General features: G+C 39.5%; 1 protein-coding gene across 1 annotated transcript; it reads left to right on the plus strand.

Annotated features, from left to right (window-relative positions):
- The first annotated feature begins 1713 nt into the window (after positions 1-1713).
- Positions 1714-11713, plus strand: STYX (serine/threonine/tyrosine interacting protein). Its single transcript, XM_065403702.1, has 10 exons — positions 1714-1722; positions 2801-2854; positions 4841-4938; positions 5744-5804; positions 7631-7667; positions 8247-8286; positions 8373-8423; positions 9307-9379; positions 9863-9956; positions 11161-11713. The coding sequence occupies exons 1-10, from the start codon at positions 1717-1719 to the stop codon at positions 11232-11234; spliced, it is 588 nt and encodes a 195-aa protein (XP_065259774.1). The 5' UTR covers positions 1714-1716; the 3' UTR covers positions 11235-11713.
- The last annotated feature ends 1778 nt before the right edge of the window (positions 11714-13491 follow it).

The raw sequence follows: 13491 nt of genomic DNA on the forward strand, positions 1-13491 counted from the left end.
ATGTTAACAGTATTTATGGCTTCCTCAAATTCCTAGAATTGGCCATACTGCGATTTTGGGACCTGAAGCTACTACTCCCACTTCTGAAATCTAGGGGTTACATTCCATAATTCATTCCTTGCAATATAAACTGCTACTGTAACCCTGACACTTCAAGTCACAGTCAGCAGTTGTCCAATAAGTATGTTTTTTATATAACCTCTTAATTTTCTAAGGGGATGGTGGGAAGGGGAAAAAGGGATATCAGCAGAGCCCTGGAAGGGCAAATGGGAAGAGTTCATATAAATTTAACAAAGGAACTATTAATGCCTCTGTGGAAGGCGGATTGAGGAAAGCTTATGTAAATACACACACACTGTGGAAAACTAAGCAGGTGTGCTTATCACCCTGATCTCTTTGCATATATGTTTTATTCCTTTGCCCTCCCCCCCATTGCCTTTTTAGATTGTAAATTCTTTTTGTTGGTAGAATACTTACCATAAGGGGGCCCTGATCCTGATTAGGCCCTAAAGTATTAACCAGCAACTGGAGGAGAGCAGGAGATAATTAACATGGGATAAGGAATGAATGAGTGAACAGCAGGAAGGGGTAGTGGATTGTCAGGGAGGAAAAGAATAGGAGTGGGACAGACACTGTTTATAGGTTTCAGAGTAGCAGCCGTGTTAGTCTGTATCCGCAAAAAGAACAGGAGTACTTGTGGCACCTTAGAGACTAACAAATTTATTAGAGCATAAGCTTTCGTGGGCTACAACCCACTTCTTATGCATCCGAAGAAGTGGGTTGTAGCCCACGAAAGCTTATGCTCTAATAAATTTGTTAGTCTCTAAGGTGCCACAAGTACTCCTGTTCTTTTTGTTTATAGGTTGTAAACCTCAGCTCTGGCAGTTGTTCTGTAAGGTGCCAAAAAAAAAAAAAACCACCGCGAGGGTGTTTGGAATGCTGGTTCTAGCACCTAGAATGTGCAGGTGGATTGAGGGGATGGTACAAAATGAGCCAAGGCAGGCTGCTCTGTAGTGGACCTTGCACTGGCCACAAAAACACTTTGAAGGAATTGTGATGGTGCAGGAATCGGACATGCTAACTAATAAGAATATTCAGGTCCTTCTGGCTTGATGCAGGGAGGTGTGCATACAAACCCATACAATTGTCTAGGATAAAGAAAAATAGAAATGACTTTTTTGTGACTTACCAGTACTCTGCAGTGGAATTGGCAAACTGTTAATATAAAATAAGTTTCAGGAATTGTCAAAGCTAATATCAGGTGATGGATTATATGGCGTTACCTGCAAGATTTCTGTTGATGCGTACCTTTGCCTATGTTATAGCCATAGAAACATCACCTTTACCACAATTTTGTATCCCCCAGGGCTAATGCAGAAAACTGTTTAGAGACAGGTTAGGCTTGATCCACTCATCACGAAAAGTTTTAATTTCACTGTTACCTTTGGTTGGAATTCTGCTAGTTAGTCCAACAACTTTCTTTGCTCTGATGGTTCATTTTGACCCAAGATGCATTTAGTAGCAGATTATGAAATGGCAGGCAGCTGGCTTAATTTAGAAAATCCATATTCCAGCAATCAGACTATTTCACAATGTGCTTGTTTGTTTTGGTTGCTAGCTTTTTTTTGCACATTCCCTATTGTGTGTGTGTGTGTATGTGTATATATATATTTATTTTATTTTTTAAAGGATTGGACCTATCCCATGAGAAGAGAGATGCAGGTATGACACTTTAATTTGTTCATTTGAGCCAAAACCCAGTGACTCATTCAGTAAGTACGTGGAGTTGCCAAATGAAAGACTTGAGTTCAAAACTAACCTCAGGCTCTTAAATAGCAGGCTGGCAGTATTCCAGCAGATATGCCTCCTGGGGGAGGGTGCATGCTACATTGTTCTTGAATTCCCCACCCCTAGTGGTTAGCATAGAGTAGTTACAGTATATAGCAGGAGGATGCTAGCAATCTCTTTTGCTGGACATGTGTTGTGTTCTATTGGAGGTTTAAGTATGAAGGAAGGGATTTTTTTTTAATTGGGGAAGAGGAATGAGGAGAGAAGAGTGGACAGTCTAGAATAAAGGGTGACTGGGATCAGTATTGCAAACATAAAGTTAAAAAACACTATTAATTGGGAATCTTGGACTCTCTCCCAACACCTGAAATATACAGTATTTTGCCTTCATGTATGTGTTAGAGCATGGGAATTACAAATAGACTAGAACTTTGCTTCTGACTTAAATTCATTCAGAAGCAGGTGTTCTCAAATAGCAGCCTTTGGGGAACTTAAGTGTTAGTACATGACCTTTCAGCCAAATCCTTGCATAAAATAAAGATCTTCAGACATGCCTGAAAGTGAGATTGAATGGCGGGGGGATAACTGGATACAAATTAATCATTTGTTACTAACTGTCATATAAAGTGAAATGACTTATTGCACATGTAAACTGTACATAAGTGAGCTTTTGGAATACCTAAGATAACTTGCCTTCACCCCAGCTCACAATTCCACTGAAACCCACTATTTAAAAAAGGGCTGGATAAGGTGTGGCAATCTAACAAACTTTGTCCATATAAAGGATTTAATTTCTCTTTCAAAAATAAGAGTCTCTTCTTATGGATCACATTTCTTTTACTTTGCAAAACCTTTTTTCCTAGCCCTGTTATAAATGACGCTTGATAACATGTCCCTCACAACATGATAAATTACTTATTTCCACGGCCACAGTTGGAGCTGAGAGCCCAATGCATTTTTAACTCAATGCATTTGAGTTGATGTTTAATGTTGTTGTTTTTTTCCCCTGTAGGAAATTTTACCTGGGTTATTTTTAGGCCCATATTCTTCAGCTATGAAAAGCAAGGTATGGTTTTCAGAATATTCTCCTCTAAGTAAAGTTCTAGCAAAATTGCTCTTGGCACATTAACATAGTTATTGTGAAAAAGTAAATTGCATACAGTTAATATTTACACAACTCTCTGAAGTCTTTCCTATGAGCTCAGTATAAAGGACACAAGGTAAATGAGGGAATATCTTTTATTGGACCATCTTCTACTTTTGAGCTACACAGAGCTCTTCCTCGGGTCTGGGGAAAGTACTCGGGGGATACGCCTACACAGCAAAGAAAAACCTGCGGCTGGCCCGTGCTATCTGACTCAGGCGTGCGGGGTTCTGGCTGCTTCATTGGAGTGTAGACTTCTGGGCTCAGACTGGAGCCTGAGATCTGGAACCCTCCCACCCCACAGAGTCCTCGAGCCCAGGCTTCTGGGCTCAGGCTGGAGTCTACACAGCAATGAAACAGCCCCTCACAGGTCAGCCGCAGGTGTTTCTTTGCTGTGTAGATACCCAGTGTCACAGCTAAATACGTGGTCGAACAGATAGATTAGCATAAGAAGTTAGCATATATTCTAAGAGGGACCGTTAACGGTCCACTTCACCTTGAATGGTCCCTTAGCATATATTCTATCTGTTCCACCTTGTATTTAGCTGTGACATTGAGTACCTTTCCCAGACCCGAGGAAGAGCCTGTGTAGTTTGAAAGCTTCTCTCTCACCAACAGAAATTGGTCCAATAAGATATTACCTCACCCACCTTGTCCCTCTAATACCCTGGGACCAACACGGCTACAGCAACTCAGTACGAATGACGTATTGTCCATTTCTTTTATTACCTGCTGTGGTTTGTCAGATTTGCAAACTCAAAAAACGTGTTCACTCGGGCAGGATGAAGGTAATCTGGGGCTATAGGAACACTATGACATGAGGTTCCCTGGCCTGTGCCGTGATCCCACTCGTCCCAGAGCAGTGAGTCTTGGAATTGGCACCCCATTCTGATACATGGGGCAGTTTAGTTCACACCTTTCAGCTGTTATTTCAAGCTGTCTGCAGACTCAGGTAGACACCTTTGTATCTGGTGCACCCAGTTCATGTTTGAGTTTTCCTTGACAATCATGAGAGCACAAAGCTTATTTTGAAACAAATGAAAGCTGAGTCTCATGTAATCACATGCCTAGGATGTTAACTCCTGAAGTCAGACCCTGAACTCCGCTACAGTGATTTATTCACTTGCCTCTGCCATATACTACTACCCTACTCACTCCAGACAAAAGAATCTGTAATACTAGATTGTATAAACAAGTATTCAGTGACTTCCCCTAAAGGCGATGAGCATTTATTAGTGATTTCACCATAATTAACAAAATCTGAGTTTATAGATTGTGGCAAGCAGATATTTCTGTGAATGCTCCTTTGTACTTTGTACTTCAGAAAATGGATATTGGGCCATTGACAGTTATTTCTCTGTTAGTGTTATAACCATAAATCAGATCAGTCAATATAATATTTATGTAGCGTGAACTAAGATAAGTGGCAGGGGTTCCGTTTGAACATATCCCAGAGGCAGAGAAAAGGTTTGCAAAATTACATTATATAGTTTAGAAATATCACTTCTCACCTGTTACGGACTGGTTCCATCAAGATTCAGTGTTAGCAGTAATATTACCACATGGCACGTGAACTTGAGAGAGATTTCAGAGAAGTTGAAGGGTGTGTTGGGGGTGGGGAAACCATTTTTTAAATCCCCTCTCTGCTGGGTGCTTTTTTATCCCTGCTGCTAGGAGCATTCTTCATAAACCCCTACATTTGATAAAACAGTTCTCTTTATCTGAATATTTGGAGGTCTAGTCTTAAATGTATTAACTTTTCATATACTTGCCTGATAACCCCAATCTAACATTTCACATTGATCATAATTTAAAGATAGTGTTATTTTTTATTATAACTCTAAATATGCTACAATAAAAAACATATCTGTTCTTTAAAAATGTTACCTAAATTCTTATCTTTTGCAGCTACCTATACTTCAGAAACATGGAATAACCCATGTAATATGCATACGGCAAAATATTGAAGCAAATTTTATTAAACCAAACTTCCAACAATTATTTAGGTAAGAAATGAACATAACAGCATTCTGAAAAATAAAACCATATTGAAGATCTTATTTTGAAAAGCTATGCTTTAATTATATTGAATGGGATTTTTAAAGGTGTTTTCCTTATTGCTAGCATGGTCCTCTCAAGTAATCGTGTTATGTTTATATTAATTGTTTGAAAAATGTCTCACTAAAATAAACAAGGTTGTGTCAGATAATCTCGACAATGTGTATTTGTCCCACCACGCCACAAAGTACTTTGTGGTATGCCAGACAAACACTCCGAGTCTCCAACTGTCTTCCAATTACTGATCTGTCAGTTCTGGGCATAGTTTGTTTAAGTAAGTTGAAACCCTGCTGCAATAACTGATTCAAAGACCATATATGCAGCCTTTTTGTGGCATACAGGGCCCCCAGAAGAGAGTTCAGGTACAATTTAACATCTTGATAATATTGGGAATATGGAATAGCTGTTCAGCTGCATTATATATAAATTCATACCCAGCTTGGTTCTCTGCAGCTTTGATTCCTAAGGGGTTTTGCACTGCATTTTGGATCTCATCCTTCCAGCTGAGAACTGGATAGGATCCTTCAGATTCAGTCAGAACCTTTTCACGGCCTACAAGGGTGCTACATTCCCCGTAGTCCTGGAAATGAGACAGGAAAATGAGGCTCGGTCTCTTACATGGCATTGTACAACTTCTTATGCAGTTTTCTGAATGACATTGTTGCAAAGCTATCTTCCAGATTTACTGTACCCATTAAAGAAAAGGCAATATGTAATACTGTTGTATGCTCACAGTAACTGTTTTAATTTCAGGTATTTAGTCTTGGATATTGCAGATAATCCAGTTGAAAATATAATACGATTTTTCCCTATGGTAAGTATTTTGGTCAGTCAGTTTGAGTGGATTGTGAATGGAGCAGTTTATAGTCAGATTTTCCAAAGTGACTAGTAATTTTGGGTGTTGCAGTTTTTCAGTGCCTAACTTGAAACATCTTATAATGGATTCTATTCCTGGCTCTGCCACTGTCCTGCTTATTGACCTTGATCAGGTCAGTTTCACCTCTCTGTGCCTCACTTTCCCCATCTGCGGAACTGGGACAATGATACTGACCTCCTCTGTAAAGCACTTTAAGATCTGCTGATGAATAGTACTATATAAGAGAGAGGTGGTGGTATTATTATTTTATTATTCGTGCTTGATTTTCAGTGGGTGCTCATCACTTTCTGGAAAGCAGGCCCATTTAAGGTATCCCAAGATGTGTACCCAGAATTACTAGATATTTTGGAAAACCTTGGTTTCTAAGAATCAGCCCTATAATTTTTTGCTTACAGCAAATGTTAGTACAGGTCAGCTTAAAAAATGAAAGGAAACTGGATGGTGCAGAATTTCAATTCGTTTTCTGGAAGCATATCTTAATCTACTTTAAAGGACTTAAAAGGCAATTTTCATAATAAAAAAAAAATCATTTTAATACCTAGTTACACTCTGGAACATTAAACAGAAAAATTTGGTTAAAGAAATGCTGAGCCTCAATTTGTACACTTTGGGTTGTTTTTGAGAGAATTGAAGCATTTTATGAGAATTCCCCCCAAATTAAGTTGGGGGAGAGGGAAATCACATCTGGCCTTGCAGCTTACAATAGTCCCAGTGTTTCCATAGTGTGGACCACATAAGTCTGTTTCCTGGGGCCACCTCCTTCCTAATCATTAATCCATATTTGATCACAGAGCAGTTTGCTGACGTGGATGGTAACACGGTAGAAGTGTGTACTTTCAACAGTCAAACACAGTAACACTTTGTCCCCTCTCTTTGAGGGGAAAAATCATTCACTTTTTGTTCATTTCCTCTACTCGCCTCACTCTTTACTCCTTCAATGTACTACTCTGCAGCTACTTGCCTTCTCCCCATTCCCCTGCACATGCTGCCGGGCTGCCCGGTCCTTTTTCTGCCCTGTTCCTTGTAACTGTTTTACCCTAGATATACCTTTCCTACCGATGGCGGTAGACATTCAGGATGGCTCTTGTTTGCTCTCCTATGTAGCAGTGACCCAAAAAAGAGATGTCTCATTTCCAGCTGCTTTTGAAGGTTACTGGGCTCTTCTATGCAGTGAAGAGACTAGAGCTTGAACAGCAGCTGGAAACAAGGAAGAGCCAGCACTATTTGGTGACCCAGAGAGCTCTTTAGACCACGCATCCCATGTTGTAGGTTGATTAATAGAAACCTACACAATAGTTTTTAAAAGGTGGCTTTTTACAGTAGATATACCGACATCAATGTAATTCTTCGTAAGTACTTTATTGTGACCCAGATTATATTTGTGTTGGATATTTTGCTTTTCATCTGTTCATTTCTGGATAGCATAGGCTGTTTGCATTGAATTGTCATGAAGTATCTTGGGGTCATGTTGGGATTATAAATAACAAACTTTGTTTGTGGTAATGCTTAACTAAAATGTGTTTAATTTCTGATAATTAAAAACTTTTCTTTATATCTCAAAATTCTCATTATAAAGCCCCTAATTTGTATGTAGAACAGTTAAGTGACATATTAGCATCTCAAAATCTTGAATCTTTACATGCTGACTAATGATGTTTGGTGTGAAAACTCTTCAGTTTTTAAATGTAAAAATGGTGTTAGTATTTACAGCTCTAGTTGGAACTGCGTGTCTTCATGTAACCAACTCACTCTTTTCCCTATAGACGAAAGAATTTATTGATGGAAGTTTACAAACTGGAGGTAAACTTGGATTCACTTTTTCTTTGATTTACCTAATATCCTAATAGTTGTTACAAAGCTTTAAAAATCCACTTGCTTAGTTGTGTGTATCTGGACATAAATATTTGTAACTGTCAAGTACCGAAGTGGGGATTTCCCAAATGTTTGGGTTTTTTGGCTGACTGGTGCTTGTCATTTTGCATGCTCATGAACCTGGTAGTGGAACTAATCTTAACATTACATTTTAATATAGGCCCAATACAAACTATTCTCCTTCCCTTCCCCCCAAACTCGGATAACCAATCTATTCCTAGAGCAGTCTGTACACTGCAGATTCGATTGTGTTCTGGAAACTAATACAGATTCATATGCTTAGGGTTTTGTTTTTAAATGTAGGGCCTCGCTCCTATACTAGGATCCACGCTAACAGGATCCCGGTTAGTGATCTAGAGTGAAGTAAAACAAAATTTGTAAGACACTAACCTATTATTCTTTAGAAAATACCTTGCTGTTGCATAGATGTGTTTAAGGTAAAAAGCTGGTAAACTTGGGAGAGAATAATTTTTACCCATCTGTACAAGTAATTCTCTCTCTTCTCAGGAAAAGTTCTTGTCCATGGAAATGCAGGGATTTCTAGAAGGTAGGAACCTTTCCCTTTTTTCTTTTGCTTTTTATATGCAGTATGTTTTTTTTTTTTTTCCCCCTAAATAGTTTGTTTCTTTTCAGTGCTGCCTTAGTTATTGCATACATTATGGAAACATTTGGGGTGAAGTACAGGTAAGAACAGTACATTTAAACTGAGTTGTAATTTAGTTGTCTTAAGTTATCTGTAGAAATTGAAATAAGTTTAATTTAAAAAATACTTATGGGACATTGGTCCATTTGCAGTTTAGGATAACTGCCGCCTTCCCAACCAAGTACTTAGTTGTAAATGTAAAGTAATGATTTAACTTTGAAAATTCTTTATAATATTACTCAGGGATGTACACCCTGTTGCTTCAGGGCTTAAGCCAATCTTTAACTCTTGGGGATTGAGCGGAGACTTTTCCCTTTGGGCAGATTATCCCCTGATTGCCTGCTGCAGGGTTGCTTTCAGTTCCTCTGAAGCAGTTGGAGACAGGATACTGGACTAGATGGACCACTAGTCTGATCCAGTGTAGCAATGCCCGTGTTCTTGCCTGCTGTAATAGTCCCTTGGGGCCTTTGCCACCCAGTGCAGTTTAGATATGCTGTGCCTTGAGACCAACCTTGTGGCCCTAGGCAAGGGGGAGCCTAAAGGTATTTAATAAAATATAAAAAATAGGTCTCTCTCTCTCTCTCTCTCTCTCTCTCTCTCTCAGAACTGGAAGGGACCCCGAAAGGTCATCGAGTCCAGCCCCCTGCCTTCACTAGCAGGACCAAGTACTGATTTTGCCCCAGATCCCTAAGTGGCCCCCTCAAGGATTGAACTCTCAACCCTGGGTTTAGCAGGCCAATGCTCAAACCACTGAGCTATCCCTTCCCCCAAAGCCAACTCCTATACCCCCAAGCTAGTTCAGGTACAGAAGGGCTAGTTCTAACGGGCTTTTAAAGAAAAGTGTTTTCTTCCCAAGAATTTAGAGCCAGTAGTAACAGATTGGTGTAGCTAGAGATGACTACAGAGATCTTTTTTCTCGTTAAGGGATGCATTTACTTATGTTCAAGAAAGAAGATTCTGTATTAATCCTAATGCTGGATTTGTCCATCAACTTCAGGTAACATTTTTTCCCGATTATAACTTAAAGCACATGGCTTCCTTTCCAGCCAGTTATGTATATACTTATGCAACTAAAAATCAATGTTTCTCAAGTGATTTAAAAAATAAAACTAATTAGTATGTTTGTTAGCATACTCTGACACTCATTTATCTGGAACTATGGGGGGTGGAGGAGAAGAGAGCTGTCACTTTAATCAGTTACCAGAATCAAACTTTGAAAAAAGCAACTTCGGACATGAGTAAAGAAATGAAAATCTGTTGTTTCATACTAATTGCCCCCAAGAAAGGGAAAAAAAAATGGGGCTAACAAGATGGATGTGTTCCAATAAGCTTAACTCGTTGTTTACTAAACGTTTTCATTCCCATAAACCCTTCTCTGACCTTTGCCCTACGCAGCTTTCTCTCTAACTTACAGTCCTGTGTCTCCTTACTTTGCAAAGGGCCATGCATACCCAGTAGCAATATGTCCTTATTTTTTTAGGAATATGAAGCCATCTATCTAGCAAAATTAACTATCCAGATGATGTCACCACTGCAGCTGGAGAAATCACTCTCTGTTCCACCTGGTACTACAGGTGAGAAGTCTCTTCTGTTCTGTGTAACTACTTTCTCCTTTCCTAAGGACAGTGATGTGGCTTGGTTTTGTGGAGTGATTTCCATTGGCAGCAATGGTCAGGCTTACTTGTGCAGTGCATCTGTTTCTCTCTGGGTGGAAAATGACTTCAATTGGTATATAGGGGTTACTTGCAATCTTGTGTTTAGGATGGAGTACTGAAAATGCGCCACTTCACTGATATGCTGGAGAAAGGGTGGCTTTGTGGCAAGCATCCCCAGAACCTGCTGAAAGCCCTGAGCTACATGGAGATCCAGACTGGGGGGGCAGCCAATAATCAGAGCATATTCCATGCCTAAAGCTAAGGCAGCTCTGCTTGGAAGGGAGGATTTCGTTGTGTTTCAATTGAGAGAGCTGGGCACTTTTAAAATGTTACCTTCAGTCTCCCTCCCTCACGTTGTCCCAACAGTGGCCTCTGGTCAGGCAAGGAGCACATGCCGTGATGACAAAAGGGTGAGGCTTTAATAGCCCACGCCCACTGCACATACTCAGATATGATTTCTCAGTTGCTTAGGCCTGGTCTACACTGCGGGGGGATCTATCTAAGTTACGCAATTTCAGCTACATGAATAACGTAGCTGAAGTTGACGTACTTAGATCGACTTACCGCGGTGTCTTCACCACAGTGAGTTGACTGCTGCCGTTCCCCCGTCTACTCCGCCTGCGCCTCTCACGGCGGTGGAGTACAGGAGTTGACGGGAGAGCGCTCGGGAATCGATTTATCACGTCTAGACTAGACACGATAAATCGACCCCCGCTGGATCGATCGCTGCCCGCCGTTCCGGTGGGTAGTGTAGACCTACCCTTAATTCTTTAACTTATCCTTTAATAAAGACTGAATTTGAGCTGCTTGCTGTAGCCATGTCCGGTAACAAAGTGCACTTGGAATGTTTCACAGTGGAAAAAGTGTTGCCTTTATTACATCTCCTATAACCCAAATGGCTGAACATTTGAGGTGCGGGGGGAGGACGACTAGTCAGAGACCAAGCACGGAAAGCTTCACCCCACAAGGTGAAAGTTTTGGAAGGTTGAGTATGTGCAGATTTGAGTTTCTAATGCAAACTGTCTTGTGATCTTAATCATAGTAGGTGCTTATAACAACTGACTTCTTAAAGCATATTCTCTAATCTCTATTTTTTTTTTTTTTTTTTTTTTTTCCTTTTTAGGAAGTTTGAAGCGAACACATGAGGATGAGGACGAATTTGGAAATATGCAAGTGGCAGCAGCACAGAATGGGTGACGTAGGGCACCACTATTCATAGAGATTGTGAATTCCTGCACGTGGAAGTGAAGAAAACTAGAAAAGATAAATTAACACAAAACAATGAACACACCCAGAGCTTCTTTTCAAATACATGTTGCTTCCAGGTGTAAATCTGCCTCTGCAACACACTAAGCAACATTTTAATATGTTGGACTTCTTGAATGAATAGATGGCACTGATTGTTTTACTCCTTTTTTACACTTTACAGTTTTATTCTATACCAAGATTTTTGGACTTGCAAAGAGGTATTATTGCAATAATGCACTTTTCATACTTGAAATTTCTTTATTTGTATGATATAAAGTTATTACTTTAAACAAAATGCAAGCTGGGGGGATTTGTTTATAAAGTTATTTGTGTAATTTATAACAAGAGACTTTAGTAAAGAAAAGTTTGCTAAAATTCACTGTGTTCTAAGTATATATTGCAACTTAGTTACTCCACTTTTAGAAACATACAAAAAGTAGAAATAGATCCCGTTTTTACAAATGTCCATATACCTTCTGCTGTTAGCAGTTGAAATCTCCCCAATTATCTGAACAGCATTGACTCATTATCTTCACAATAAAACCCCATTATGTACCAATTTATCTTCAAATACACTGACTACGCTCTTGTTAGTCTTTTGAGAAGAGGAAATACTGATCTAGAAACCTCCATTAGTATGATGCAAGCTAATCTAATAACTGTATCTGGTTAGAGTAAATTATTAAATAAAAGGGTCATGTGTTAAACTAACCAAAGGGAAACCACCATCTCAACTTGATGTATACTAGGACTGAAATCTTTCTATTAGCAAGCAGGAATCAGTAAGTTTCAGACTAAGGTTTTGGCAAACTTAGTTGTTAGGCAATAGTTGGTGTAACAAAATCAAAAATAGAACCATTGCCTGCCAACTCATTTCCAATGCCTTTCCCGTGTATTGTATCAAACAAGGGAACCTTCGGACAAGTAGCGGTGAAAGCGTACTGCAAGACCGTAGCCTGGTTGACTGAATGGAGGAACACTGACGTTTCACTCAGACACCAGCAAGTGTCTCTGCCATTGAAGATAAGATCTATGCACCTCCAAAAGGTTAAAATTAATAAATTCTGTTTAAAAAACACTTAGCTGTGCAACCTTGATTTTTCTCAAGCATTCAAGTCCAGAATTGCCAAGGTTTTTCACACAATCTTAACGCCTATCCCCTTATTTCATCAGTTACACCTCTCAATTTTCTGCAACTCTATGTATGCCATCTGCTTGTATGTCAACCAGGCCATGAAACAAAAGATGTGAATGAAAAAATAGTTCCTTTAGAGCCCGGCCTTCCTTACTGAGCACCATAAAAGGTGGTAGAAAAATAACTAGAGTATTTCTTAGAAATAGCATGTTCACGTAATTAGACTGTGTCCTTATTCATAACCACAGGTAGGGTGGAGTTAAGATTTAACATACTGGCATTTCCTGACTTGCGTATTTAAGAATCCAACCTCCGCCTAGTTTTCTTTACATAGACTCATAGATTTTAAGGTCAGAAGGGACATGGCCATCCTGTCCCATTGCAGGTTTTCTACAACCTTGTAAACTATATATTCTGTGCACATAAGTTTCAACTTTTGCTTTAGTCAAGCAAGTTATTGGGCTTAATAATAATGGGATGAAATTATACAGGTCAAACTACATGATCTAATGGTCACTTTTGACCTTAAAATCTATGAATCTGTATTGTGCCAGTCAATGTGCATTGAATGAGCCATGACTCTTGCACACACTAGATAATCAAGGTAGGCGTCCGAGTTTTTGCATAGGAGCATTGCCTCATTTGGTGTGCACGTACCCTGTACTGCTAAGAGAGCTACGCTTGCACAGTGCAATGTTCTTTTGCTTAGAACATGGATTAAATGCTGTTAAATCACAACTATACCGCTGAGCATGCATAGTGAGACTTTTGCATCTTCCTAACATGGTCAAATCAACACAGAATTCAAAGGCACTTCGCTTGGTCACTGTTTTCCAGCCACCTGAACTTTCTACTCCTACCCATTCTGGTGATACATTTGAGTGGCTGTTTTTGGTAATGACTGAACTAATTTTTTTAAATCTTGAACATAAACATCAGGTGGAGGAAGTTTTCAGCCTACAAGCTGAGTGTTTCCATTATATCCATTATCAGTCACTCAGAAAACTGACGAGCACTAACAGCAGCTGTCATCCAGTGTAATACTGTTTTCAAAGTTCTTCTAATGCTTAT

This window comes from Emys orbicularis, chromosome 4 (genome assembly GCF_028017835.1).
Source record: "Emys orbicularis isolate rEmyOrb1 chromosome 4, rEmyOrb1.hap1, whole genome shotgun sequence".
Taxonomy (NCBI): domain Eukaryota; kingdom Metazoa; phylum Chordata; order Testudines; family Emydidae; genus Emys; species Emys orbicularis.

Excerpts from the sequence above, each read along its gene's own strand:
- STYX (XM_065403702.1), top strand. Across the intron at positions 2,855-4,840 it reads CTTCAGCTATGAAAAGCAAG|CTACCTATACTTCAGAAACA; the intron begins GTATGGTTTTCA and ends TATCTTTTGCAG. Across the intron at positions 9,380-9,862 it reads GATTTGTCCATCAACTTCAG|GAATATGAAGCCATCTATCT; the intron begins GTAACATTTTTT and ends TTATTTTTTTAG.